The sequence below is a fragment of the Schistocerca gregaria genome, chromosome 3 (assembly GCF_023897955.1).
Source record: "Schistocerca gregaria isolate iqSchGreg1 chromosome 3, iqSchGreg1.2, whole genome shotgun sequence".
In the NCBI taxonomy this organism is placed as follows: domain Eukaryota; kingdom Metazoa; phylum Arthropoda; class Insecta; order Orthoptera; family Acrididae; genus Schistocerca; species Schistocerca gregaria.
In genome coordinates, this window is record NC_064922.1 from 135555009 (window position 1) to 135581553 (window position 26545).

The 26545-nt window shown below is 41.8% G+C and overlaps 1 protein-coding gene across 1 annotated transcript in view; it reads right to left on the reverse strand.

Moving 5' to 3' along the window:
• Window positions 1–2259: 2259 nt before the first annotated feature.
• The window catches only part of LOC126356068 (probable tyrosyl-DNA phosphodiesterase), a 141230-nt gene continuing 116944 nt past the window's right edge, over window positions 2260–26545 (reverse strand). The window contains exons 10-11 of the mRNA XM_050006767.1: window positions 3623–3842; window positions 2260–2565 (exon numbers count right to left, since the gene is read on the reverse strand). Of these exons, the coding sequence (XP_049862724.1) occupies window positions 2422–2565; window positions 3623–3842 (364 nt within the window). The 3' untranslated portion in view covers window positions 2260–2421. The remainder of the gene's footprint in view (window positions 2566–3622; window positions 3843–26545) is intronic.

The window sequence follows — 26545 nt, forward strand, 5'->3', positions numbered from 1 at the left end:
GGACATAAAATACACAGAATGTTTGTGGTATTATAGCATGTCAGTTACTGCCAAAATGAGGGTAAATTGTATTGTAATCCAAACTGTCACTGTTGATGAATTTTGGGTTCACTATTATTTAGCCCAAAACAAAAACAAACCAGAGTTACCTTTGAAGGGGAAAACGTTCTTAGTCAACAGATGGCGTCACATTTGTGGTCTTGTACTACATTCTAACAAGAAAACCGTAACCCCTACTATAAGATCTTCAAAAAACTTCATAGCTCCATCCACTGGAAGTGAAAATGACACGACACCAAATGAGTGTTTCTATCGCTCATCACATTGCACTCTTTCCTGCTGTTAACTAGACAAATGAGGTGCTTTAAATTTTTAAATAGGAAAAATGTTCAAACATCATCAATACAATATTGTCCTTTCACAAAGTGATTGCCATCTGTTTGGTCTTTTTAATCATTGCTTCTTGGACAAACATTTTTCCAGTGACACAGCTGTATAAAGAGAAACCTGACTGATTATCATGCCAGTCCGAAGAGTTTTATGCTGCTTGTTTTCAGGACATGATTAACTAGACAGATTCTTAAAATACAGGAAAAGTAATTTGAAAGATACATTTCTCAACAAAGCTTTCTTATTCTTCAAAATTCTGTATCCATTTGTATCTCAGTACTTTCATTTTTGTACTTGCTATGTCACTTCAGTATATTTCAACCACTCAAAAATAAAATTTGATGAACACATCTTTTTCTGAACATTTCCGTATTTTTGAGCTGCTGATTACAAAAGTGGAACTACCATGTGTGAACAGTGTGGTACTGCTTAGCACAATACCTTAAATGCAATGAGAGCTTATCTCCATGCCCAGCGTATTTGCAAATTCAGCCACTACTGTTACTGGAAAAACGTATCTGTGAAAAACAGATGCTCTCGCTACAGGAGAGACACTTGTCTTATTAAAGATTCTGTATTGCAAAAATTAAGTGATGTTGAGAAAGATCTCCACAAATATTAAATATAATACTTTCTGTCAAATCTAACTGAATATTTCTATCTTGCTTGCATGTTTGTTTTAATTTAAACTAAATGAACTGTTGTCACTTATTTTCTTGCACTGTATTATGTCAACTAATGAATATTTCTTGATACCTTCTTGTATACTTTAAATACGATTTCAATTTTACTTAAACCTTCATCTGAAGATGTTTTTGTCATTTATTTGAAATACTGAAAATAAATTGTTAGCAAATATATGAAAACTTATTTAAACATCTCAGTCTTATTAAAATGAAGCAGTGATGAAACAAAGTTATATCTCCGGTTACCTTAAATTTTCTTGTACAGGACATAAGAGCTACATATGGTGTTCTTCAGCAACCTAACAGGTACTGAATAAACTGGTTACTCAAGTTCCGCTCTACGTAAATGTTCTGGCATTTGCTTTTTAAGTTATAAGGGTACCTTTTGCAGTATCCTTATCCTGTGGTTGGTTAGGTTCTTCTTGGCATGCAGATATGACAACAAACTTATGTTCATCTTCATCATCAGCAGCAGCCTGTTCAATCACTTGTCTTGTGGCCTCTTTGAGTCAGTGTGCGTCTCAAATCTCTGTTACATGAATTTAAATTCTGAAATGTTACTGTGGATAACTTCTGCCATTTAATTTGGATGCACCAAATCAACACAAAATAAAAAAAACAAACTGATTTCCTAGTTGCATTTGCACAGTGGCACAAAGTAAGGCAGCAATACATTGTTCAGCCTTCCTGTCCTCAAATTACAACTGTTTAGTGGTCTTTAAGGGGGACTGTAATATACTGAAACTGTACAGAACACCAGTAGTGCATAAAATGCAACAATATACCTATGGGTTAAGCAGGAGATAAAATCCATGTTATTCAGTTAGTTTACTACAATGTTGGTGAGATATGCACTGGTGGTTCCAAGCCAGAGCAAAGACGACTGCAAAGACAATGAACAGCTTGATGTTGTCGAGTTAAGATTCTGTGCAATTCTATGAAATACACTAATTGTTATGGCTAGAAACAGGATGACACTCACTCGCTACTATATGCAGTTATCTTGTATAAGTGCCATCTGACCTCAAGACAGGAATCAGACTACTCCCATTCATGTGTAGCATTCTTAAATTCTGTAGCTGTTAGAAATTTTTTAGGATCACAGAACACCATAATGCAAAAACATTAAATTTTATAAAAGTTACCCCTTAATCTACAATAAGAATACTAATGTAAAAATGCCTAACATATTAACCCAAGATCTTTATTAGTGTTCTTGAAAATTACATATTGGACATTTCTTTTATGAAATTAATGTTTTAATGTTCTTTACAACTGTGCTTCACATAAAGGCACTAATACAAAATGTGACAATACATTAGTGCTTGACACAAAATATTACATATTAAAATTTAACAGTCATATATTCAGTAACCCATGGTTTATCTCTTTCGCCATATGGTGTAGGTGGAACATCGAATGGTAGAGGAAATGAAGGTGCTGAACTATTCCCCAGTGTATTACCAACACGAAACTCTGACTTCCCAATCTGTAAAGTAAATATCAGAATGTTAGAAAGATACAATAAGAAAAAAAAGGATAGTGACAGTACATCTGAAGATACACTACTCATATATTTATTAGTGGGATGCAGAACTGTTCTGAGCCTTTCAATTGTGAAACTATCTTTTAAATTCCTTTTGTATTATTTTTCTTTTATGCACAAGATATATGACATGTCAAGTTGAAAAACAGAAAATGGAAGTAAAAAATGAAAGTGCTTCCCACATTAAATTTAAAGTAGTTGCACTTACTTAAATAACACAGCACAGTAATCTAGATGTTAGTAGATGGTTAGTGTATACAAAGGAAATAATATTCATGTCATCAAATTTTGGAACAGTTCTTGCTTTTGGAACTATGTAAAATGCTAGCTGGCAAAAATTGTGCTGGCTTGTGATCTTTAAATTTCACGATCAATTGTTTACTGGCCCACTCAAGCATGTGCGTACGCACGCACGCACGCACGCACGCACGCACGCACGCACACACACACACACACACACACACACACACACGTATTACTCACATGTACAGATGCCAAAGCAAAAAAACAATACAGATTGGGGGGGGGGGACTGGATGCAGAGGGCAAACTTTTGTGATATGAATCCAGCCCTCTTTCACATATTTATTTTGTAGCATATTTCCGTGAGAAGCAGATAATCTGCAGTTGTTCTCAAAACTTTCCTCAAAAATATGAGCTGTATGGAGCTACACTAAGACACAAGTGGATCACCAGTACTCACCGTCAGGGGCAATAATACAGCATTGCTAATGGACATATTAAAAGTAAAAAATATCTATTCCTAGCATTTGAAACTTATTAGTTCCTCCCTCTTGCAGGCAAGAGGGACAAGATGCTAAATAATGAATTACTAGTTTGGAAGCTAGGAATAATTTTTTTTTACCTTGGAATATGTACTCCTAAGGTAAACACTGGGGAGCTGTTTGTGTGTGTGTGTGTGTGTGTGTGTGTGTGTGTGTGTGTGGGAGGGGGCAGGGAGGAGGGGTTGTAAGAAACGAAAGAGGTGATTCAGCACTAACCAGTAATTGTGGCAGGAACAGTACACCCAGTTCATAGGACATAATGTAGTGCCCAGAACCAGATGTCTTTCCTTTGCTGGCCATACCCCAAGCTGCTTTTGACAAGTTGGCACTGCTCAAATGAAACCAGGCTAGGCTGGTCCAGTCTGGTGATGCTCGGCCATATGTCTTGATATGTGGCATAGCCTCTGAACGATAGCGGCTGTCACTCTTCCACTCACTGTACAGATTGAAAACAAATTTCAGTATTCCTGCTGGCAGACATGTTAGTAAAAAAGACATTGTACAAAACAGCACGACTACTGTTACCAAGTGTGTTTATTCCACAGGTAAAATAGTACATAGAATGTTGTGCGAAGGTGCCAGATAGCTACTGGTGAGATCTACATGCAGGGCCTCCACATTTGCAGTTCTGTGGTGTCTCCATAGCAAAACTACATTCAGTACATGAAAATACTCTTTTTGCTTACACGAGTTCACATTTGCAGCTGTTACTAAAACTATAAAATAAGTAATTCATATGGGAACTGAAAATGTCTCACTTTCATTTTTAGTAAACAACCACTTTAGTAAACAATATGATATTAATTATATCGCACATACAATTTATACGGTCGTTCTTTCATTACTTATTACTAATAAGTCTTCAAGAGCCCACAAATGTTAAAACACTTTTGTATTTAGCAGAAGTCTAAATTTCCGATGCATACTACTTAGTTATTAGTCAATCTGCAACTCCACTAAAGGATCAGTCCAAAAATTTGAACATAAATATACAAAAATTTGAACATAAATATACAATTTATTCTTCTCTTAATATGCAGCAACTCTGTCCTGGACCAAGTTCAACATTTAAGTGATAAAATGAACACCATTACGAAAACATTAATTTAGTTGACTTTATTGTCCATCAGATGTTTGGGTCATAGAAATTCCTTGGAGCAGTGTACAGCATGGTGGTCTCTACACTATTACTTGTAATGATGTAAGGCACGGCTTCACTGCTCTTATTGCCGCATGAAGTTCAAAAGGAATACCTCAGACTGACAAACAGAGCAACAGCATGTGATCTAAAGTAACACTGATCCGAAATAAAGACAATTTTAGTTCTCGAGAATATGATATCATCTAACTTCCAGCCAAATTCCCACTAACACAAAATTCATCATGCTTGTTCATTTATACACAAGTACAGATCAGAAGTTTCCAACTAACTTTAACCAAAATGATTATGAATAAAACCATGGAAAATTTCGTACCCTCTCAAGTCATTTATATTAACTAAACTTATGTATCATCATGAAATGCTCTTGTGTATAGCACCTGCACCAAAATGCTGTTAATTCAAGAATATTTTGTATGCATTGTTATTTCTGTATATATTAAGTTCTTTTAGAAATTTTCTTATTATAATAAATATATATCTAACATCATTGACTACTGAAACATTTGTAAAAGATTATGAAAATGTATGACATAAATGTTTGTTTATTTTCATTAAAATGCTGGCACTGAGACTACATGTAATCAGAGGTATAATCGTTAATGATAGACAACACAAACACAAATACAAACTTACTCACATGAAAGAATATAAATCTTAACGTGAATAGATTATGTTAATGATGCTGTAAATTTAAATCAAAACTGATGAAGTACATTTTATTTTTGGAAAGACTCAATGACTTGGGAGTAACACCTCTTTGATGTATCTTCTTTGGTGTAATGCTTCCAACAATACAAGTTGTAAGTTACACTTCATGTCGTTTGAATGTCCTAAAGAAGTACTACATGAATGTTCGACTAGACAACTACGCAAAAAAAAAAAAAAAAAAAAAAAAAAAAAAAAAAAAAAAAAAAAAGACTACTGATGGACCATCAAGATAAGTAGAAAAAATGTTCAATTTAAAGTAAAATCCATTTCTGTCCACAGATAATCTTATGTCTTTTCACCGTATGAACAAAACCGAATATAAACCAGATCACACAGGAATTTAGTGAGGTTTGCAAAGTATACTAACAATTCTAATCAACATACTGACTGCCATGAGGCTGCTGGTGGCCACATGACTGTCAATGTGTTAAAGAAAGAGTGAATGCACAAAGACAGAAATTCTGTTTGGAAAAGCTTTTGTAACATATCAGATTTAAAGATTTGATAAAACTGCTTACTTCATAAAAAATTTTAACTTTTTCAATGAAGTTCAATATTATTTTAGCAATTCTGGGGAAGACATATACAGCAGATTGAACTGCACCAAATTTCATTCCCAATTCAATGTTGGTAAGAACCACCATGTGTTGGATTTTGAAATACATTCAGTTTGTACATAAACAGTAACTTCAAATTGTAAAAAGCATGTGGCTTTTTGTGCAGTGGAAGAGTAGAGAACAGCCAAACAGAGTTGTAGGAAAAAGCAGAGCTTCGAGTTTTCTACATCAACAACCGTACTCTCTGCAAACAACTGTGAAATGCATAACATTGTGCCAGTTATTAGTTCCCCCCCCCCCCCCCCCCCCCCCCCCCCCCCCCGATTCCATTCATGTGTTTTTCCCGAGGGCATACAGCTATACTGGATGATACAGTTACCTGTAATGAAGAACTGTCTTGAAAAGTATATCAGGCAACAGATAAGGGAAGGATTGGGTTGATTATGTGGATTATTGTTCACAATCAAGCTTCACAACCAGTTACAAACAACTCGCATTAGCGTGTTTCTCGCTAATTTACATGTTTTCTTCAGCAATTTTACCCAATAAAACTGCCACCAAAAGCTCCACACAAATAGCTAGTACTTATTTCACAACTACTGGTGACGTAGCTGCACTGTCGGGTCTCCACCACATTCAGCAGCACTTCCAACTTGATCGGGTGCAAAAGGCAGTGCTCTTGTCTGACTGAAGTTACAAGCGTGGCTGCCTGGTCAATGTCATTTCATCTTGCACTGACCAAAGAGACTCTGCTACCATACATGTCAAGTTGCCTTTGGTTGAGTAGGCCCCCTGTCTTTTGATGGAACTGACTGGAAATTCTAATGCTCTGCAGGCACCAGTGGAATGGCGCCATGTTGATCACATCATATCCTCTCACATCTTAAACATCTCACTGGTCAGGGATTTCCTTGGGTAGGTCTAAGAAAAAATCAGATTTGCCATTCAACGATGTAATTACAATTATGACAAAAATAATCACGGACTAGTGAACAGTTCCAGTAATGCACACTATTTAACAACATTGCTGAAAGGCTCCCCCCCCTCCCTCTCTTTTCACAACTATCTCAACTCAAAATAAGAAGGATTAAGGCACAAGAAGACTAAAATCGAAAAGGTAGTATATGAATTAACAGTCAAAAGTCCCTTCTTTAAATATGAAAAGGTCTCCAAGTACATCAGAAACTACCATTCAGTTCATAAAGGTACATAATTCTGCTAATGTGAGGAAAACAAGTGCAACATACATTTAGTACACATTATAAATAAAATGGCCCCCCATGAACCATGGACCTTGCCATTGGTGGGGTGGATTGCATGCCTCAGCGATACAGATAGCTGTACTGTAGGTGCAACCACAACGGAGGGGTATCTATTGAGAGGCCAGACAAACGTGTGGTTCCTGAAGAAGGGCAGCAGCCTTTTCAGTAGTTGCAGGGGCAACATTCTGGACGATTGACTGATCTGGCCTTATAACACTAACCAAAACAGCCTTGCTGTGCTGGTACAGCAAACGGCTGAAAGTAAGGGGAAACTACAGCCGTAATTTTTCCCAAGGCCATGCAGCTTTACTGTATGGTTAAATGATGATGGTGTCCTCTTGGGTAAGATATTCCAGAGATAAAATAGTCCCCCATTCGGATCTCCAGCGCGGACTACTCAAGAGGACGTCATTATCAAGAGAAAGACTGACATTCTATGGATCGGAGCGTGGAATGTCAGACCACTTAATCGGGCAGGTAGGTTAGAAAATTTAAAAAAGGAAATGGATTGGTTAAAGTTAGATATAGTGGGAATTAGTGAAGTTCGGAGGCAAGAGGAAGAAGACTTTTGGTCAGGTGAATACAGGGTTATAAATACAAAATCAAATAGGGGTAATGCAAGAGTAGGTTTAATAATGAATAAAAAAATAGGAGCAAGGGTAAGCTACTACAAACAGCTCAGTGAAAGCATTATTGTGGCCAAGATAGACACGAAGCCAACACCTACCACACTAGTACAAGTTTATATGCCAACTAGCTCTGCAGATGGCGAAGAAATAGATGAAATGTATGAGGAGATAAAAGAAATTATTCAGGTAGTGAAGGGAGACAAAAGTTTAATAGTCATGGGTGACTGGAATTCGAAAGTAGGAAAAGGGAGAGAAGGAAACATAGTAGGTGAATATGGGTGGGGCTAAGAAATGAAAGAGGAAGCCACCTGGTAGAATTTTGCGCAGAGCATAACTTAATCATAGCGAACACTTGGTTCAAGAATCATAAAAGAAGGTTGTATACATGGAAGAAGCCTGGAGATACTAAAATGTATCAGATAGATTATATAATGGTAAGACAGAGATTTATGAACCAGGTTTTAAGTTGTAAAACATTTCCAGGTGCAGATGTGGACTCTGAACATAATCTATTGGTTATGAAATGTAGATTAAAACTGAAGAAACTGTAAAAAGGTGGGAATTTAGGGTGATGGGACTGGATAAACTGACTAAACAAGAGGTTGTCCAGAGTTTCAGGGAGATCATAAGGGAACAATTGACAGGAAAGGGGGAAAGAAATACAGTAGAAGAAGAATGGGTGGCTTTGAGGGATGAATGGTGAAGGCAGCAGAGGATCAAATTGGTAAAAAGATGAGGGCTAGTAGAAAGCCTTTGGTAACAGTAGGAATATTGAATTTAATTGATGAAAGGAGAAAATATAAAAAATGCAGTAAATGAAGCAGGCAAAAAGGAATACAAACGTCTCAAAAATGAGATTGACAGGAAGTGCAAAATGTCTAAGCAGGGATGGCTAGAGGACAAATGTAAGGATGTAGAGGCTTATCTCACTAGGGGTAAGATAGGTACTGCCTACAGGAAAATTAAAGAGACCTTTGGAGAGAAGAGAACTACGTGTATGAATATCAAGAGCCCAGATGTCAACCCAGTTCTAAGCAAAGATGGGAAGGCAGAAAGGTGGAAGGAGTATATAGAAGGTTTATACAAGGGCGATGTACTTGAGGACAATATTATGGAAATGGAAGAGGATGTAGATGAAGACGAAATGGGAGGTAATATACTGTGTGAAGAGTTTGACAGAGCACTGAAAGACCTGAGTCAAAACAAGGCCCCCGGAGTAGACAACATTGCATTAGAATTACTGACAGGCTTGGGAGAGCCAGTCCTGACAAAACTCTACCATCTGGTGAGCAATATGCATGAGACAGGCGAAATACCCACAGACATTAAGAAGAATATAATAATTCCAATCCCAAAGAAAGCAGGTGTTGACAGATGTGAAAATTACCGAACTATCAGTTTAATAAGTCATAGCTGCAAAATACTAACGCGAATTCCTTACAGGTGAATGGAGAAACTGGTAGATGCGGACCTTGGGGAGGATCAGTTTGGATTCCATAGAAATGTTGGAACACGTGAGGTAATACTGACCTTACGACTTATCTTAGAAGAAAGATTAAGAAAAGGGAAACCTATGTTTCTAGCATTTGTAGACTTGAAGAAAGCTTTTGACAATGTTGACTGGAATACTCTCTTTCAAATTCTGAAGGCGGCAGGGGTAAAGTACAGGGAGTTAAAGGCAGTCATAAGAGTCTAGGGGCATGAAAGGGAAGCAGTGGTTGGGCAGGGAGTGAGACAGGGTTTGTAGCCTCTCCCCGATGTTATTCAATCTATATATTGAGCAAGCAGTAAAGGAATCAAAAGAAAAATTCGGAGTAGGTATTATAATTCATGGAGAAGAAGTAAAAACTTTCAGGTTCGCCGATGACATTGTAATTCTGTCACAGACAGCAAAGGACCTGGAAGAGCAGTTGAACAGAATGGACAGTGTCTTGAAAGGAGGATGTAAGATGAACATCAACAAAAGCAAAATGAGGATAATGGAATGTAGTCAAATTAAATCGGGTGATGATGAGGGAATTAGATTATGAAATGAGACACTTAAAGTAGTAAAGGAGTTTTGCTATTTAGGAAGTAAAATAACTGACGATGGTCGAAGTAGAGAGGATATAAAATGTAGACTGGCAATGACAAGGAAAGCGTTGCTGAAGAAGAGAAATTTGTTAACATCGAGTATAGACTTATGTATCAGGAAGTCGTTTATGAAAGTGTTTGTATGGAGTGTAGCCATGTATGGAAGTGAAATGTGGACGATAAATAGTTTAGACAAGAAGAGAATAGAAGCTTTCAAAATGTGATGCTACAGAAGAATGCTGAAGATTAGATGGGTAGATCACATAACTAATGAAGAGGTATTGAATAGAATTGGGGAGAAGAGGAGCTTGTGGCACAACTTGACTAGAAGAAGGGATCGGTTGGTAGGACAAGTTCTGAGACATCGAGGGATCACCAATTTAGTTTTGGAGGGCAGCGTGGAGGGTAAAAATCGTAGAGGGAGACCAAGAGATGAATATACTAAGCAGATTCAGAAGGATGTAGGCTGCAGTAGATACTGGGAGATGAAGAAGCTTGCACATGATAGATTAGGATGGAGAGCTGCATCAAACCAGTCTCAGGACTGAATACCACAACAACAACAACAACAACAACAACAACATGGAACACATGATGTACGTTTGCTTAAACACATCTGTGTATATTGTAATTAATCTGATCTTGTCTCATATTCCCTACAGGACTGATATGTAGGGGCTGTTTCTAGATTTATCACTGAAAATTGACCTTTCATACTAAACAAGTGGACTTCCACAGAACAGTTTGTATCTCTCTTCAAATGTTTGCCATTTTAGTTTTTTCTGCTTCCCCATGACATTCTCCCATGAGTCAAACAGAACTGTGACCATACATACCACCCTTCTTTGTATACATATGATACTGCCTGTTAGAGCTATTTGGTATAGGCCCCACACCATTGAGCTATATTCTGAGATGGGTTGCAGAAGTGTTTTGTCAGTATTTCCTTTACATACTACTATTCCTTTACAGGCTACTATTCCTTTACAGGCTACTATTCTACCAATTATCCGAAATCTGCTGTGTGCTTTACCTATGACTGAGGCCACATGATCATTCCATTACATATCCCTGCAATTTGTAACAACCATGTATTTGTACGAGTCGACCGATTCCATCTACAACTCATTGACACTGTAGTGTTAGGATATCCCATTTTCTGTTTTGTGAAGTTCAAAATTTTAAATTTTTGAATGTTTATAGTAAGTTGCCAATCTTTGCAGCTATTTACTATCTTATTGCGGTGTGATGGACACAACACCGTTCTCTTAGTGCCAGCATGGCATTTGAATTTCCTGGTGGTTGGGTTGAGCGACACTTCTGCGCCAGATGTATGGCTTGCTTGATTGAAGGCAGCAGGGGACACACACTACAGTGGCAGGGTCTCTTGGACCAGGGCTAGATGGAATGACATCGACCAGGCAGCCAGTCGTAATTGCAGCTGGGTGAGCTGGGTGAGAGCACTGTCTTTGCCAGCTGATCAAGTTGGAAGTGCTATTAAATGAGGCAGTTCCCTGACAACACAGCTATGTCATCAATAGTTGTGAAATGACCACTAGCTACTTGTGTGGGGGTTTCAGGGACAGTTTTCTTATCAGGATAGAGTTGCTGAAGGTAGATCTGTATGTTATTCAAAAGCATGCCAATGTGTGTGTCATTTGTGTAAAAAAAAAAAAAAAAAAAAAAAAAAAAAAAAAAAAAAAAAAAAAAAAAAAATTTGTTATAAAACTTGTTTTTATTTGGGCTTTGGTGCCTGATAATTATGGTGGATTTTTTTTCTAATGACTATTAGGAAAGATAACATACATTATCAACCCAGTGCTTCCACTTGCCTGTGGCTACAATGGGTTATTATTAATTAGTAGTCAAATTGTAGCTAGAAATTTTGGAATGCTTATACTTGTCGAAATTTGGTTATTTCAGGATTGGTGAAAAGAGAGTACCTGGAGTGAGCGACTTCAGAAAGAATGAAATAGAATACGAGCTTGGAATTACGGCTTGCAACGGCTGGCATCCATGAATTCTGTCAGTATTTGTACAAGGAATTGGTACCACCCAATGCACTGCAGGAATTAGTGCAGGAACCCAAACCACAGCAGAGCATGTGTGGAGTATCAGATGCACCAAGGTTGTAAATAATATTCTCGAAGGGATTGGTCCAGATGATAGGTTGAGGTTGTTGCTTGTGTCGATACTACATTCATTTGAATACTTACAAAGTATGCTACGGCAGGTTGAGGCCACTCATGAGGATAAAAAGCGAGACTGGGATGTGTGAATTGAAGATGTCACGAGAGGCACGAAAGGCTTTATAAGAGCAATATAACACCAATTAGGTGTTTTAGCTGTAGGAGCCTTGACAGTTATAAGTGTGATTATCCTGGTTTCCAGCCAAGCAACCCATGAAAATTCTGACTCACTAAGTGTGAGGAATAGAGGCAAGATTAGAGTGGGCAAACCAGTGATATGTAACCAGACATTTGCTTCTTCTACTGTTCCTTTCCATTTACATATCTTTGCATAAATGAGGAAACAGGTCATGCTCGACATGACACACAGAGCTCATTATCATTAATTGGCAAAGAATGGCAACACAAGTACAGATCAGACTGTCAATTTCCCTCATGGAAGACTCGACTCAGGAATTGCACGGCGGTCAAGTCTGTTAAACTAAGCTTGCTGGGAGAATTCATAGTTCAGCTGCAGCTCCAGTGATTCCCGGTTCTGACTTTATCCAACATACAGGCCATGAGAGAGGCAAACAAAAGCACGACAATTTTAGCCACTTAGCTCCCCAGAAGGCCATGCAATTGTGCCATGTATGTCAGTCATGTCCAGATGTGCTTACTGATGAATAAGGGGTCACTTAATTTGGTGGTTACAATGTTGAGCTTACTGATAATAATCTGGTCAGATAAATACTGGCAGACTTTCCCTTCCAAGGATGAAACAACTCAAATTAGTCAATGATGAAATGCTTCAGGACGGTATTATTAGACCATTCCATTCTCCATACTCTTCATCCATTTTATTTGGTTTCTAAATGGGATGCGGGAATTTGATCTGTCTTAGATTATTGTGCAGTGAACAAAAAGATAATTTCCCAGTCCATTTTATAGCCCAATTTACCTTCTTGCTTCTCTGTTTTGTAAGTCTAAATTCTTCACTGCCAGAGATCTCAAATAGGCCTATTGTCAAATTTTAGAGTTTGAAGATGCCATTCCAGTTACAACATTTGCTACTCATAGGAATCCAAATGAACGGTACAGTGTTTTGTTAGGTTTCTCAACTGAAGCAGCAGTCTTGTCCTAGGTTCGATAGTATTTTTCAGATATCAAATTTAAGTTCAATGACTTGGTTACCTTCAATGAAAATTTCACCATGTTGATGTCCTGCCCCAATTGAGAAGACAGGACTCATGGTTGGGCCTTCTAAGGTAAAATTTATACAGTCACTAATGTCATTTTTGGGACACACAGTTTCTCCCCAGGGTATTTATGTTTATCAAAGGCACACCAGGCTATCTGCATCTGTCCACTAGCTATGGGAAGGTTCATCAGAACGATTTTTTTTTAAGCTCGTATCTAACTTTGCTCAAACTGCAAGCCCATTGGATGACTTAAAAAAAGAAGACAAAAGGGGGTTCTTCCCAGTAAACTACCTTTGAGGACCTCGAACCATTTTAGCAACAGCACCCACAATGGTGACTCCCGACTTATCAAAGAAATTGATAGTTCAAACTGATGCATATATGTTCGGTACAGCAGCAGTTACTTCACAGAAACATGTATCAAGGGCATGCCCAATAGGTGATGTCTCTAGCGAACTATTAACATTAGAAGCTAAAACTCAGCTCATAAACTGGAAGCTTGGGCATGATTTCCACACTTGAGAAGTTTTGTATATATCTGCAGCATCATCCATTTACTCTTGAATCAGATGCCCTGGCCCTTTGTTGGATGTTAAGGAAGACTGAGGCGGATGGAACACACTGAGATGGGCAATCAGCATCTCCACGAACCAATTTAGAGTATGTTTCATACAAGTGGTTGATAATGTTATTGCTAACAGTTGTAGTCATATTTTGCGAAAGATGACAGTGAACAACCTAGAGGGACAGACATCTAAAGGAAATTGTCAGCTCGAATACATTAGTGCAGTATTCATCCATCTTCCCATGTTGTTTAGGCACTGCTAAACATCAAGATACTAACATTGGCTTAAGGGAAATTAAAAAGAAGGTAAAGGATGGATAATGTGTTAAGTGCTATTATTAGGTTGGTGCAAAAGTTTGTAATGTTTTTGTTTTGCACGTAGGTATTCCTGTTTGCTACAGGTTTGTTTATTGAATGTGTTTTTGAGTTCCTTTTGGCTATTTGAGTTTACATACTGTCATTTGGAGATGGTGAATAGAGCTGTGGATGCCAGAAAATGGAGTGACAAATGGACAAATTGGAACATTGCCGATATATTCTTCTGTTTGACTTGAACAGAGGGGTGACACAGGCAGAGGCAGCCAGACACATTTACACTGTCCATGGGGATAATGCCATAGGACAGATCGTGGTGAGAAAATGGTTTTCTCGTTTTAAGGAGGACTGTTTCGACATTAGTGACTCTCCACAATCAGAAAGCCCTTCGGGGTCTGATAAAGATCATTTGAACACATTAAGCAATAATGATCCATGTCAGTGTACTTGAAAACTGGCAAATGTGATGAACTGTGATCATTCAGGTATGTGGGTACCATATGCTCTAAGGCAAAATCAGAAAAATTGACAGGTGCATCTTCGTCATCAACTGGATCTTGAATAACAGTGACCATTCTGATCCTGTATTGTTACTGGTGATGAGAAATGGTGTCTGTAGGCTAACACAATGAAAAGAAAGGAATAACTGAGTCCACCTCCCCACACAAAGGCCAGCACGCATCGGCAAAAGATAATCTTATGCACCTGCTGTACAGCAATGGTGAAATGTACTATGAATCGATTCGCCGAAGGGTAACCATCACTGCTGACAGTTACTGTCAACGGCTAAGACACAATACAAGAACACAGACCAGGAAGACTGAAGAAGTGATGCTACTCCACAATAGCTCCTGTCCACATTCTGCTAGACTGAAAAAAATGCTATACAGGGGTTGGGTTGGGAAGTAATTCCACGCCCACTTTATTCACTTGATCTTGTGCCCTCCAATTTTCACCTTTTCTGACCAATTGAATGATCTTCAAGGAAATTCCTTTCCACATGAAAATGTGCTCCGAACATGGCTTTACGAGTTCTTCACCTCAAAACCACAATTTCAACAGTCATGAAATCAAAAAGTTACCTCAGCATTGCAAGACTGTTGTAAATAATTAAGGAGAATGAGTTATTGATGACTAAAGTCTCTGTTTTGTGTATCTGTCTTGTTTATTAAACTTACAGAAAAACACTATGAACTTATGCACCAACCCAATATTTAAACAGAAATTTTCTTCGTTGCCCAGTCAGAGAGAGCAACCAGAGTACGATAGTTTTGCCCGCAGAACCAGTACCCCTTATACATGAACATTACCATGAGTCAGTCATTTGGAGATATTTAAAACCCAGACCAAGATTCTGAGAGATTTTTCCTGGCAAAGGATGGATAAGGAGATCGAGCAGTGGGTCCAGTCTTGTAAGGTCTGTAGAATTATTGTAAGGTCTGTAGAATTAGCAGACCAATGAGTATCCAGTGGTGATTATTAGCTCTCGAACTTGTGACACCATCCATGGAAAGGTTACATGTATATTATGAACACGCCTTCTACAGAAATAGATTCATATTTGTGTGTGTAGATGCCTTTACACACACTTATTGGTTGTTTGTGGCACACAATCCTACTGTACAAGGGACCACTTGTATAGCTGCCAGTGCTTGTTTGGTACCTCTTGGCACTGCCAGTATAATGCCATAGCTTTTACATCCAGATTATTTTGAGATTTCTGTTTTGAAGAGTATTGCACATACTACTACAACACCATATTATCCCACCCCTTTCTTCATGGAATGAATTAACAGCAATTTTCACTTTGCCCTCATAGCCTACTGCCACCAAGACATTCCCAGTGGGATCAGTTCATTAATTGGTCTGCCCTTGCTTTGTTCCTGCTTTATATGAATACTACAAGCTAATGCCTACCAGCCCTATAAGTTGATCAGTCAACCTTTGTCCGAAGCAATCAATGCAGCACAAATTTGCAATAATTGGAAGTTGGCAAGGGCTAATACAAAGTTACAAAACGATAGAAAAGTCAAGGGCTAAAAAAATCTTGGATGACAAGGCCTGAATACACAGCTTCCAGGCAGTGAGTAAAAAAAGGGGAGGGGGAGTCCAGATTCAATCAAAAAGTCAGGACTTTTGCTGGTATGGATTCCAATTAATTTTGTGTACAATTGCAACTTAATTATTAAGACATTAATTCTTCTTCTAAATGACTTTATTAAGGAGATAAACAAAAGGAGGGCAGTTGAAACGGTGCAGATATATATATGAATAGTGCTGTTATTTGGTTTTCTAATGCTTTAATTTTTTCTCTTTTTTTTTCTTTCACAATTTTATTTATGTTCTTGTGGTCTTCAGTCGTGAGATTGGTTTAATGCAGCTCTCCATGCTACTCTATCCTGTGCAAGCTTTTTCATCCCCCAGTACTTACTGCAACCTACATCCTCCTGAATCTGCTTAGTGTATTCATCTCTTGGTCTCCCTCTACGATTTTTACCCTCCACGCTGCCCTCCAATACTAAATTGGTGATCCCTTGATGCCTCAGAACATTTCCTACCAACCGATCCCTTCTTCTAGTCAAGTTGTACCACAAACTCCTCATCTCCCCAGTTTTATTCTATACCTCCTCATTAGTTATGCGATCTACCCTTCTAATCTTCAGCATTCTTCTGTAGCACCACATTTCGAAAGCGTCTATTCTCTTCTTGTCCAAACTATTTATCATCCATGTTTCACTTCCATTCATGGCTACACTCCATACAAATAATTTCAGAAATGACTTCCTGACAATTAAATCTATACTTGATGTAAACGCTTTCCTTGCCACTGCCAATCTACATTTTATATCCTCTCTACTTCATCCATCATCAGTTATTTTGCTCCCCAAATAGCAAAACTCCTATATTTCTTTACATGTCTCATTTCATAATCTAATTCCCTCAGCATCGCCCTACTTAATTCGACTACAATCCATTATCCTAGTTTTGCTTTTGTTGATGTTCATCTTATATTCTCCTTTCAAAACAGAGTCCATTCCGTTCAACTGCTCTTCCAAGTCCTTTGCTGTCTCTGACATAATTACAATGTCAAACCTCAAACTTTTTATTTCTTCTCCATGGATTTTAATACCTACTCTGAATTTTTCTTTTGTTTCCTTTACTGCTTTCTCAATATACAGATTGAATAACATTGGGGAGAGGCTACAACCCTGTCTCACTCTCTTCCCAACCACTGCTTCTCATATAATGTTCTGATGTTGGTTAGCTTTGGTTGTGTTGACACTTATTCTGTGTGTGGTATCTTCCTTGTTTCTCCTGTATGAACCGAGGTATTAAATTTGCTTGCACATTTTTTCTTCCTTGCATTTGTGCCTTGAGAATGGCAGGGTGTGCTCCTGTCAAAATATCAGCGGTGTCCGACGACCTCACCCGGCAGCAAACCCGTAAGTTTTTTGAACAATCAATTCGCCGGGAAAAGTTAAGGTCTCTACAGGGAGGAAATGTATCATTGCCTGCGGAGGTTGGATAAACTTCGCAGCAGTAGAGTAAGGTTAGAATGTGCATTATCGTTTTTATTGAAGTGTCGAAATCCTAGTGTGGTTCCAACATTTGCTAAGTTTGTGCATCATATTAATTCTCCTGCCGCCAATTGCATCAAGCAATGTGCTGGTTTAGCTCTTGTTTGTGAAAGGATCCACTATACTCGCCGTCAATTAGATTTTGTTTCTAAGGAATTATTTCAGCTTCATTTAATGATGGTGTTTAATGTTTCTGAATTTTCTTGCGATTGAGTGGACAGTGCCTCTTGGTTGCAGTCTGACTGGGAATTTATATCTGTAACTGCTTGTCATTAGGCAAAGTTTGAACGTTTCCTTGGCTCAGTGTCCAATTCTAATTCTCGGCGTTCAGTGATCAATCTCACGGAGAAAACGTTTGACGGCGCATCTTTGTCTGTGCTGGGGAAAGGTTTGAACTTCGCACCAACGCCTAAGAGTTTGCCAGTCGTTGATTTCATTAGTTCTATCGAACAGGCTGTTTATAAACTACCTTCCGAGGCTGTGAAAGAGGTTAGCAGGGAAGCATGTCGTGTATTCACTGGGGCCTATCCAATCAAGTGTAACATTACAGCAGCTGAGGTGGCTGCTTTACGTTCACTTAGAATGGATTCTGATATTGGTATTTTACCTGCAGACAAGGGTAACGCCACCGTTTTGTTGAACAAGCACGATTACATTCAAAAGATGGAGTGTCTACTTTCTGATTCGACGTGTTGCAAAATCGGTGCTGACCCTACTAAGAGTGTTGAGAGAAAGACAAATAGCCTCATGAAGAAAAGTTCTCTGTCACAGGAGACTATCAAGAGTATTAATTCTTACTGTGCTGTACCACCTAGATTATATGGCCTCCTTAAGGTCCATAAAGAGGCTGTAGGTTGAGGCATATTGTTTCTAATATTGGTGCTCCAACATATCGTGCAGCTAAACATCTTGCTAGTTTGTTGAGCCCACTAGTAGGTAGAAGTGAACACCACATTAAGAACTCTGCAGATTTCTTACGTCGATTGCAGAGGGATTGCGTTTGATATTTTAGTCAGTTTTGATGTGGTTTCTCTTTTCACTCGTGTTCCTCTCTCTGATTCGTTGCAGCTAATTGAGTATTTCTTCTCTATGGATTTTAATACCTACTCTGAATTTTTCTTTTGTTTCCTTTACTGCTTTCTCACTATACAGGTTGAATAACATTGGGGAGAGGCTACAACCCTGTCTCACTCCCTTCCCAACCACTGCTTCCCATATAATGTTCTGATGTTGGTTAGCTTTGGTTGTGTTGACACTTATCCTGTGTGTGGTATCTTCCTTGTTTCTCCTGTATCAACTGAGGTATTAAATTTGCTTACACATTTTTTCTTCCTTGCATTTGTCCCTTGAGAATGGCAGGATGTGCTCCTGTTGCTCCTGTGCTCCTGTTGAAATATCGGCGGTGTCTGACGTCACCTGGCAGCAAACCCGTAGGTTATTTGAACATTCGATTCGCCGGGAATATCGGCGGTGTCTGACGACGTCACCTGGCAGCAAACCCGTAGGTTATTTGAACATTCGATTCGCCGGGAAAAGTTAAGGTCCCACTTTACAACCTTACATTTGTCCTCTAGCCATCCCTGCTTAGCCATTTTGCTCTTCCTGTCGATCTCATTTTTGAGACATTTATATTCCTTTTTGCCTGCTTCATTTACTGCATTTTTATATTTTCTCCTTACATCAATTAAATTAAATATTTCTTTTGTTACCCAAGGATTTTTACTAGCCCTCGTCTTTTAACTACTTGATCCTCTGCTGCCTTCACTACTTCATCCCTCAGAGCTACCCAGTCTTCTTCTACTGTATTTCTTTCCCGCATTCCTGTCAATTGTTCCATTATGCTCTCCCTGAAACTCTGTACAACCTCTGGTTTAGTCAGTTTATCCAGGTCCCATCTCCTTAAATTCCCACCTTCTTGCAGTTTCTTCAGTTTTAACCTACAGTTCATAACCAATAGAGTGTGGTCAGAGTCCACATCTGCCCCTGGAAATGTTTTACAATTTAAAACCTGGTTCATAAATCTCTGTCTTACCATTATATAATCTCTCACATACCTTCTAGTATCTCGAGGCTTCTTCCATGTATACAACCTTCTTTCATGATTCTTGAACCAAGTGTTAGCCATGATTAAGTTATGCTCTGTGCAAAATTCTACCAGGAGGTTTCCTCTTTCATTTCTTCCCCCCAATCCATATTCATCTACTCGTTTCCTTCTCTCCCTTTTCATACTGTCAAATTACAGTAACCAATGACTATTAAATTTTCATCTCAGTTCACTATCTGAATAATTTCTTTTATCTCATCATACATTTCTTCAATTTCTCCTATTTTTTTATTCATTATTAAACCTACTCTTGCATTACCCCTATTTGATTTTGTATTTATAACCCTGTATTCACCTGACCAAAAGTCTTCTTCCTCTTGCCACCGAACTTCACTAATTCCCACTATATCTAACTTTAACCAATCCATTTCCTTTTTTAAATTTTCTAACCTACCTGCCTGATTAAGTGATCTGACATTCCACGCTCCGATCCATAGAATGTCAGTCTTTCTCTTGATAACGACGTCCTCTTGAGTAGTACCCGCCCGGAGATCCAAATGGGGGACTATTTTACCTCCAGAATATTTTACCCAAGAGGACACCATCATTTAACCATACAGTAAAGCTGCATGGCCTTGGGAAAAATTACGGCTGTAGTTTCCCCTTACTTTCAGCCGTTTGCTGTACCAGCACAGCAAGGCTGTTTTGGTTAGTGTTATAAGGCCAGATCAGTCAATCGTCCAGAATGTTGCCCCTGCAACTACTGAAAAGGCTGCTGTCCCTCTTCAGGAACCACATGTTTTTCTGGCCTCTCAACAGATACCCCTCCGTTGTGATTGCACCTACGGTACGGCTATCTGTATCGCTGAGGCATGCAAGCCACCCCACCAATGGCAAGGTCCATGGTTCATAGGGGAATTTTATTTATAATGTGTAGTAAATGTATGTTGTACATGTTTTCCTCACATGAGCAGAATTACGTACCTTTATGAACTGAATGGTAGTTTCTGATGTACTTGGAGACCTTTTCATATTTAAAGAAGGGACTTTTGACTGTTAATTCATATACTACATTTTCGATTTTAGTCTTCTTAGGCCTTAATCTTTCTTATTTTGAGTTGAGATAGTTGTGAAAAGAGAAGGAGGGGGAGGGGGGGAGCCTTTCAGCAATGTTGGTTGGTTTGTGGGATTAAAGGGACCATACTATTATATTCATCGGTCCCTTGTTCCAAGAAAAAGAACTAAAACCTCCTAAAGAGAAGAAAAACGAACATCAGGAAAGACAGCAGACGACACAGGACAAGAAATACTCAGACAAAGAACAGACAAAACAAAGTAAAACCACACAGTGTGGCAGTGGTTGGCCGACCATAGGGATAAAAAAGGAAAAGCCAACCACCGAGAACACATTAAAAACTCAGTTTAAAATCGTAGGCCAAAGGCCAGAATCAACACAATACAATAAAATGAAACAGAAACACTCAGATTAAACGTTAAAAACCCTCTGACCGAATAAAATGTAAAACTAAGTCAGCCATAGCAGAGTCATCTGTTAAAAGCACAGGGAGCGTGTCAGGCAGTGCGAACGACTGCCTGAGCACAGCTAAAAGTGGACAGTCCAATAAAATGTGGACCACTGTCAAAACGGAGCCACAGCGACATAAAGGTGGGTCCTCACGTCGCAATAGGTGGCCGTGCGTCAGCCATGTGTGCCCAATGCGCAGCCGGCAGAGGACAACAGACTCCTTGCGAGAGGCCCGGAAGGAGGAGCACCACACACCGGTAGCCTCCTTGATGGCCCGAAGTTTGTTTCATGAAGGCAGGGCGCGCCATTCAGTGTCGCAAAGGTCCAGAATTTTGCTGCGTAGGAACACTCGCAAATCTGTCTCGGGAGGCCAATGTCCAGAGATGGTGTACTGGTGGCCTCTTTCGCCAGGCGGTCAACATTCTCATTGCCGGGTATCCCAACATGGCCTGGGGTCCACACGAAGACCACAGAGCGGCCGCAACGCGCAAGAGTATGCAGGGACTCCTGGATAGCCATCACCAAACGAGAACGAGGGAAACACTGGTCGAGAGCTCGTAAACCGCTCAGGGAATCGCTACAGATAACGAAGGAATCACCTGAGCAGGAGCGGATATACTCTAGGGCACGAAAGATGGCGACCAGCTCTGAAGTGTAAACACTGCAGCCAGCCGGCAATGAACGTTATTCAGAATGGTCCCCTAGAGTTAGTGCATAACCGACTAGACCAACAACCATCGAACCATCGGTGTAGACAACGCCAGAGCCCTGATACGTGGCCAGGATGAAATAAAAGCGGCGCCGGAAGGCCTCCGGAGGGACAGAGTCCTTCGGGTTCTGTGCTAAGTCGAGCCGAAGGCAAGGGCGAGGCACACACCACGGGGGTGTACGCAGAAGTGCCTAGAAAAGAGGTGGAACAGGGAAACACCCAAGCCCGCAGAGAAGCTGTTTGACACGTACGGCGATTGGACAACCCGACCAGGGCCGACGTTCTGGCAGATGGACGACTAACTGCGGGAGCAGGACACGATAATTTGGATGCCCGGGCAAGCTAAAAACATGGGCAGCATAAGCAGCCACTAATTGTTGGCGTCGTAACCACAGTGGAGGGACACTTGCCTCCACAAGTATGCTGTCCACAGGGCTGGTCCGGAAGGCACCAGTGGCGAGGCGTATCCAGCTGTGGAGGATTGGATCCAACAGCTGTAACGCAGATGGGGATGCTGAGCCATAAGCCAGACTCCCATAGTCCAGACGGGACTGGATTAACGCCTGGTAAAGCCGTAGGAGAGTAGATCGGTCGGCGCCCCACCTGGTGTGGCTCAGGCATTGCAGAGCATTTAGATGCCGCCAACACGCCTGTTTAAGCTGCCGGATATGAGGCAGCCAAGTCAACCGGGCATCAAAAACCACCCCCAAAAACCTATGTGACTCCACCACTGTAAGAAGCTCACCGTCGAGATAAAGCTGCGGCTCCGGGTAAACAGTGCGTCGCCGGCAGAAATGCATAACGCAGGTCTTGGGTGCCGAAAACTGAAAACCATGAGCTACAACCCAAGACTGCGCCTTGCGGATTGCGCCCTGTAGCTGACATTCAGCAGCTGCAATGCCAATAGAGCTGTAATAAAGGCAGAAGTCGTCAGCATACAGGGAAGCGGAGACAGAATTTCCCACGGCCGCAGCGAGCCCGTTAATGGCTATTAAAAACAGACAGACACTTAGAACAGAACCTGTGGCACACCGTTCTCCTGGACTTGGGAGGAACTATATGAGGCCGCGACGTGCACATGGAAGGTACAATACGACAGAAAATTGTGGATATAGATCGGCAGAGGGCCCCGAAGACCCCATCCATGAAGCGTAGAAAGGATGTGATGACGCCATGTCATATCATACACCTTCCGCATGTCGAAAAAGACAGCGACCAGATGCTGACGGCGGGCAAAGGCAGTACGGATGGCTGACTCCACGCTCACCAGATTGTCGGCGGCGGAGCGGCCTTTACAGAACCCACCCTGAGACGGAGCCAGAAGGCCCCGAGACTCCAGTACCCAATTCAAGCGCCGGCTCACCATCCGTTCAAGCAACTTGCAAAGAACGTTGGTGAGGCTAATGGGACGGTAGCTGTCCACCTCCTAAGGGTTCTTCCCCGGTTTCAGAAAGGGGACAACAAGACTTTCCCGCCATTGCGACGGAAACTCACCCTCGACCCAAATGCGGTTGTAAAGGTCGAGGAGGCGTCGCTGGCAGTCCACTGAAAGGTGTTTCAGCATCTGAGAGTGGATGCTATCTGGCCCAGGAGCAGTATCAGGACAAGCGGCGAGGGCACTGCGAAATTCCCACTCACTGAATGGAACATTGTACAATTCAGGATGGTGGGTGCGAAAAGAAAGACTCCGACATGCTATCCGCTCTTTAATGGAGTGGCAGCCCAAAGGGTAGTTGGCAGAAGCGGAATTCAGGGTGAAATGCTCTGCCAAGCGGTTTGCAATGACGTCGGAGTCAGTACAAACTGCTCCATTCAGTGAGAGCACAGGGACGCTGACAGGGGTCCGATAGCCATAGAGGCGTCGAATCTTGGCCCAGACCTGCGATGGAGTGACATGGAGGCCAATGGTGGACACGTACCGCTCCCAGCACTCCTGCTTGCGTTGGCGGATAATGCGGCGGGCTCGCGCACGTAGCTGTTTGAAGGCGATAAGGTGTTCAATTGACGGATGTCGCTTGTGACGCTGGAGCATCCGCCGGCGAGCTTTATCGCTTCAGTGATCTCAGGCGACCACCAAGGCACAGTCCGCCGCCGAGGGGACCCAGAAAACGGGCAATGGCAGATTCGGCTTCAGTAACGATGCCGGTGGTGACCGATTGAACCACTGCATCAATGTCATCGTTAGAGAGAGGCTCAATAGCGGCAGTGGGGGAGAACAAGTCCCAGTCAGCCGTATTCAGAGCCCATCTGCTAGGGCGCCCACAAGATTGACGCTGTGGCAGTGACAGAAAGATCGGAAAGTAGTCACTACCACACAGGTCGTCATGCACTCTCCATTGGACAGACAGTAAGAGGCTAGGGCTACAGATGGAAAGGTCAATGGCGGAGTATGTGCCATGCACCACACTGAAGTGTGTGAAGGCACCATCATTTAATATCGAGAAATCGAGCTGCGCCAATAAATGCTCAACGATGGCGCCTCGATCTGTTGCCACTGACCCACCCCACAGATGGTTATGGGCGTTAAAGTTGCCCAGTAACAAGAAAGGTGGCGGCAATGGGGCTATCAGAGCAGCCAGGACATGCTGCGCGACATCACCATCTGGTGGAAGGTAAAAACTGCACACGGTAACAGCCTGTGGCGTCCACACCTGAACAGCGACAGCCTCTAAAGGTGTTTGGAGAGGGACAGACTCGCTGTGAAGAGAGTTCAGGACATATATGCAGACGCCACCCGACACCCTTTCATAAGCTGCCCGGTTCTTATTATAACCCCGATAGCCACAGAGGGTGGGGGTTCGCATTGCCGGAAACCAAGTTTCCTGCAAAGCAATGCAGAGGAAAGGGTGAAGGCTGATAAGTTGGCGGAGCTCAGCTAGGTGGTGGAAGAAACCGCTGCAGTTCCACTGGAGGATAGTGTTGTCCATGGCTGAGAAATGCGTGACGGGACAGGGAAGGCAGATTACGCCACTGGGTCACCTGCTGCCTCCGATTGAGCACCTATGATAGTGCCTTCCATGGCGTCTGAGGGACCGGCGAGATCGAGGTCCTCAGCAGACACCAGAATCTCCACCTCATCCTCAGACGCAGAGCTGGAAGGTTGCGGTGGGATGGCTGCCACTGCGAGTTCCTTGGGCTGAGAGCTCTTCTTCTTGGGTTTCTCACGCCGCTCCTTGGGTCGCACTGGCTGGGAGGGCTTCACCGATTCAGTCTCTGGGACGGAGGAGGACCGTGAAGCCCTGCGACGAGCTGATTGTGGGCACTTACGCCACTGTCGGTCGTCAGCCTTCTCGCTGGCGGAAACCTGGGAAGGGAGGCATCCAAGGGACCCCTTGCAAGCATGAGAAGCCGAAGTAGTTGGACACTTCTCCGGCTTAGAAGAGGGGACGGACGTCCCCGATGGGTGGGATGGTGCTGTTCCTGAGGTAGAAGGGCGCAGGAGCAACCACTGGCGAGGGGGCAGGAGGAGTTGTACTACTCGTCGACCTGGTCACAATTTGAGAAACAGATTGGGCTAGCACAGGTGTTGTAGCAGCCGCGTAGGAAGATGTCATTCTCTAAGGAGGCAGTCTGTCGTATTTCCTTTTGGCCTCAGTATAGGTCAGTCGGTCCAGGGTCTTGTATTCCCTGATTTTACACTCTTTCTGGAAAATTCAGCAGTCTGGCGAGCAAGGTGAATGGTGCTCCCCACAGCTGACACAGATGGGAGGCGGGGCAAATGGAGTATTGGGATGTGATGGGCGTCCGCAATCTCGACATGTGAGGCCGGAAGTGCAGTGAGAAGACATATGGCAGAACTTCCAGCACTTAAAGCACCGCATCGGGGGAGGGATATAGGGCTTAACGTCACATCGGTAGACCATCACCTTGACCTTTTCCGGTAATGTATCCCCTTTGAAGGCCAAGATGTAGGCACCGGTAGCAATTTGATTTTCCTTCGGACCCCAATGGACGCGCCGGATGAAATGTACACCTCGGCGCTCTAAATTGGCACGCAGCTCTTCATCAGACTGCAAAAGAAGATCCCTATGGTAAATAACTCCCTGGACCATATTTAAACTCTTATGGGGTGTGATCGTAATGGCAACATCCCCCAACTTGTCACAAGCGAGTAACCGTCGTAACTGGGCAGAGGATGCCGTTTGCATCAGGAATGACCCAGAGTGCATTTTTGACAAGCCCTCCACCTCCCCAAACTTGTCCTCTAAATGCTAGACGAAGAACTGAGGCTTTGTGGAGAGAAAAGACTCCCCATCAACCCTCGTACAAACTAAGAAGCGGGGCGAATAACTGCTACTGCCATCCTGAGACTTACGTTCCTCCCACGGTGTGGCCAGGGAGGGGAACGTTTTCGGATCGTACTTCTGAGCATTAAACTGAGCCCGAGAACACTTAGAGACTGCCGGCGGCTGGCCACCAGCAAGAGACGATGTACCATGCTTCATTGCGGGTCATCCGCTCTGATGCCACCTACTCCGACCAAGGGCCCTCCCCACGGGCACCACCCAGCAACGGCTAGAGCCATCTGGCAGGATGGCCGTTGCCGGGAGTCCCGATACCCTAGGAGGATAAGCATCTACTCCTTGGCATACGTGTGGAATTAACGGCGCAGGCATCAGTAGAGCAATCCCTTTGTTGTCAG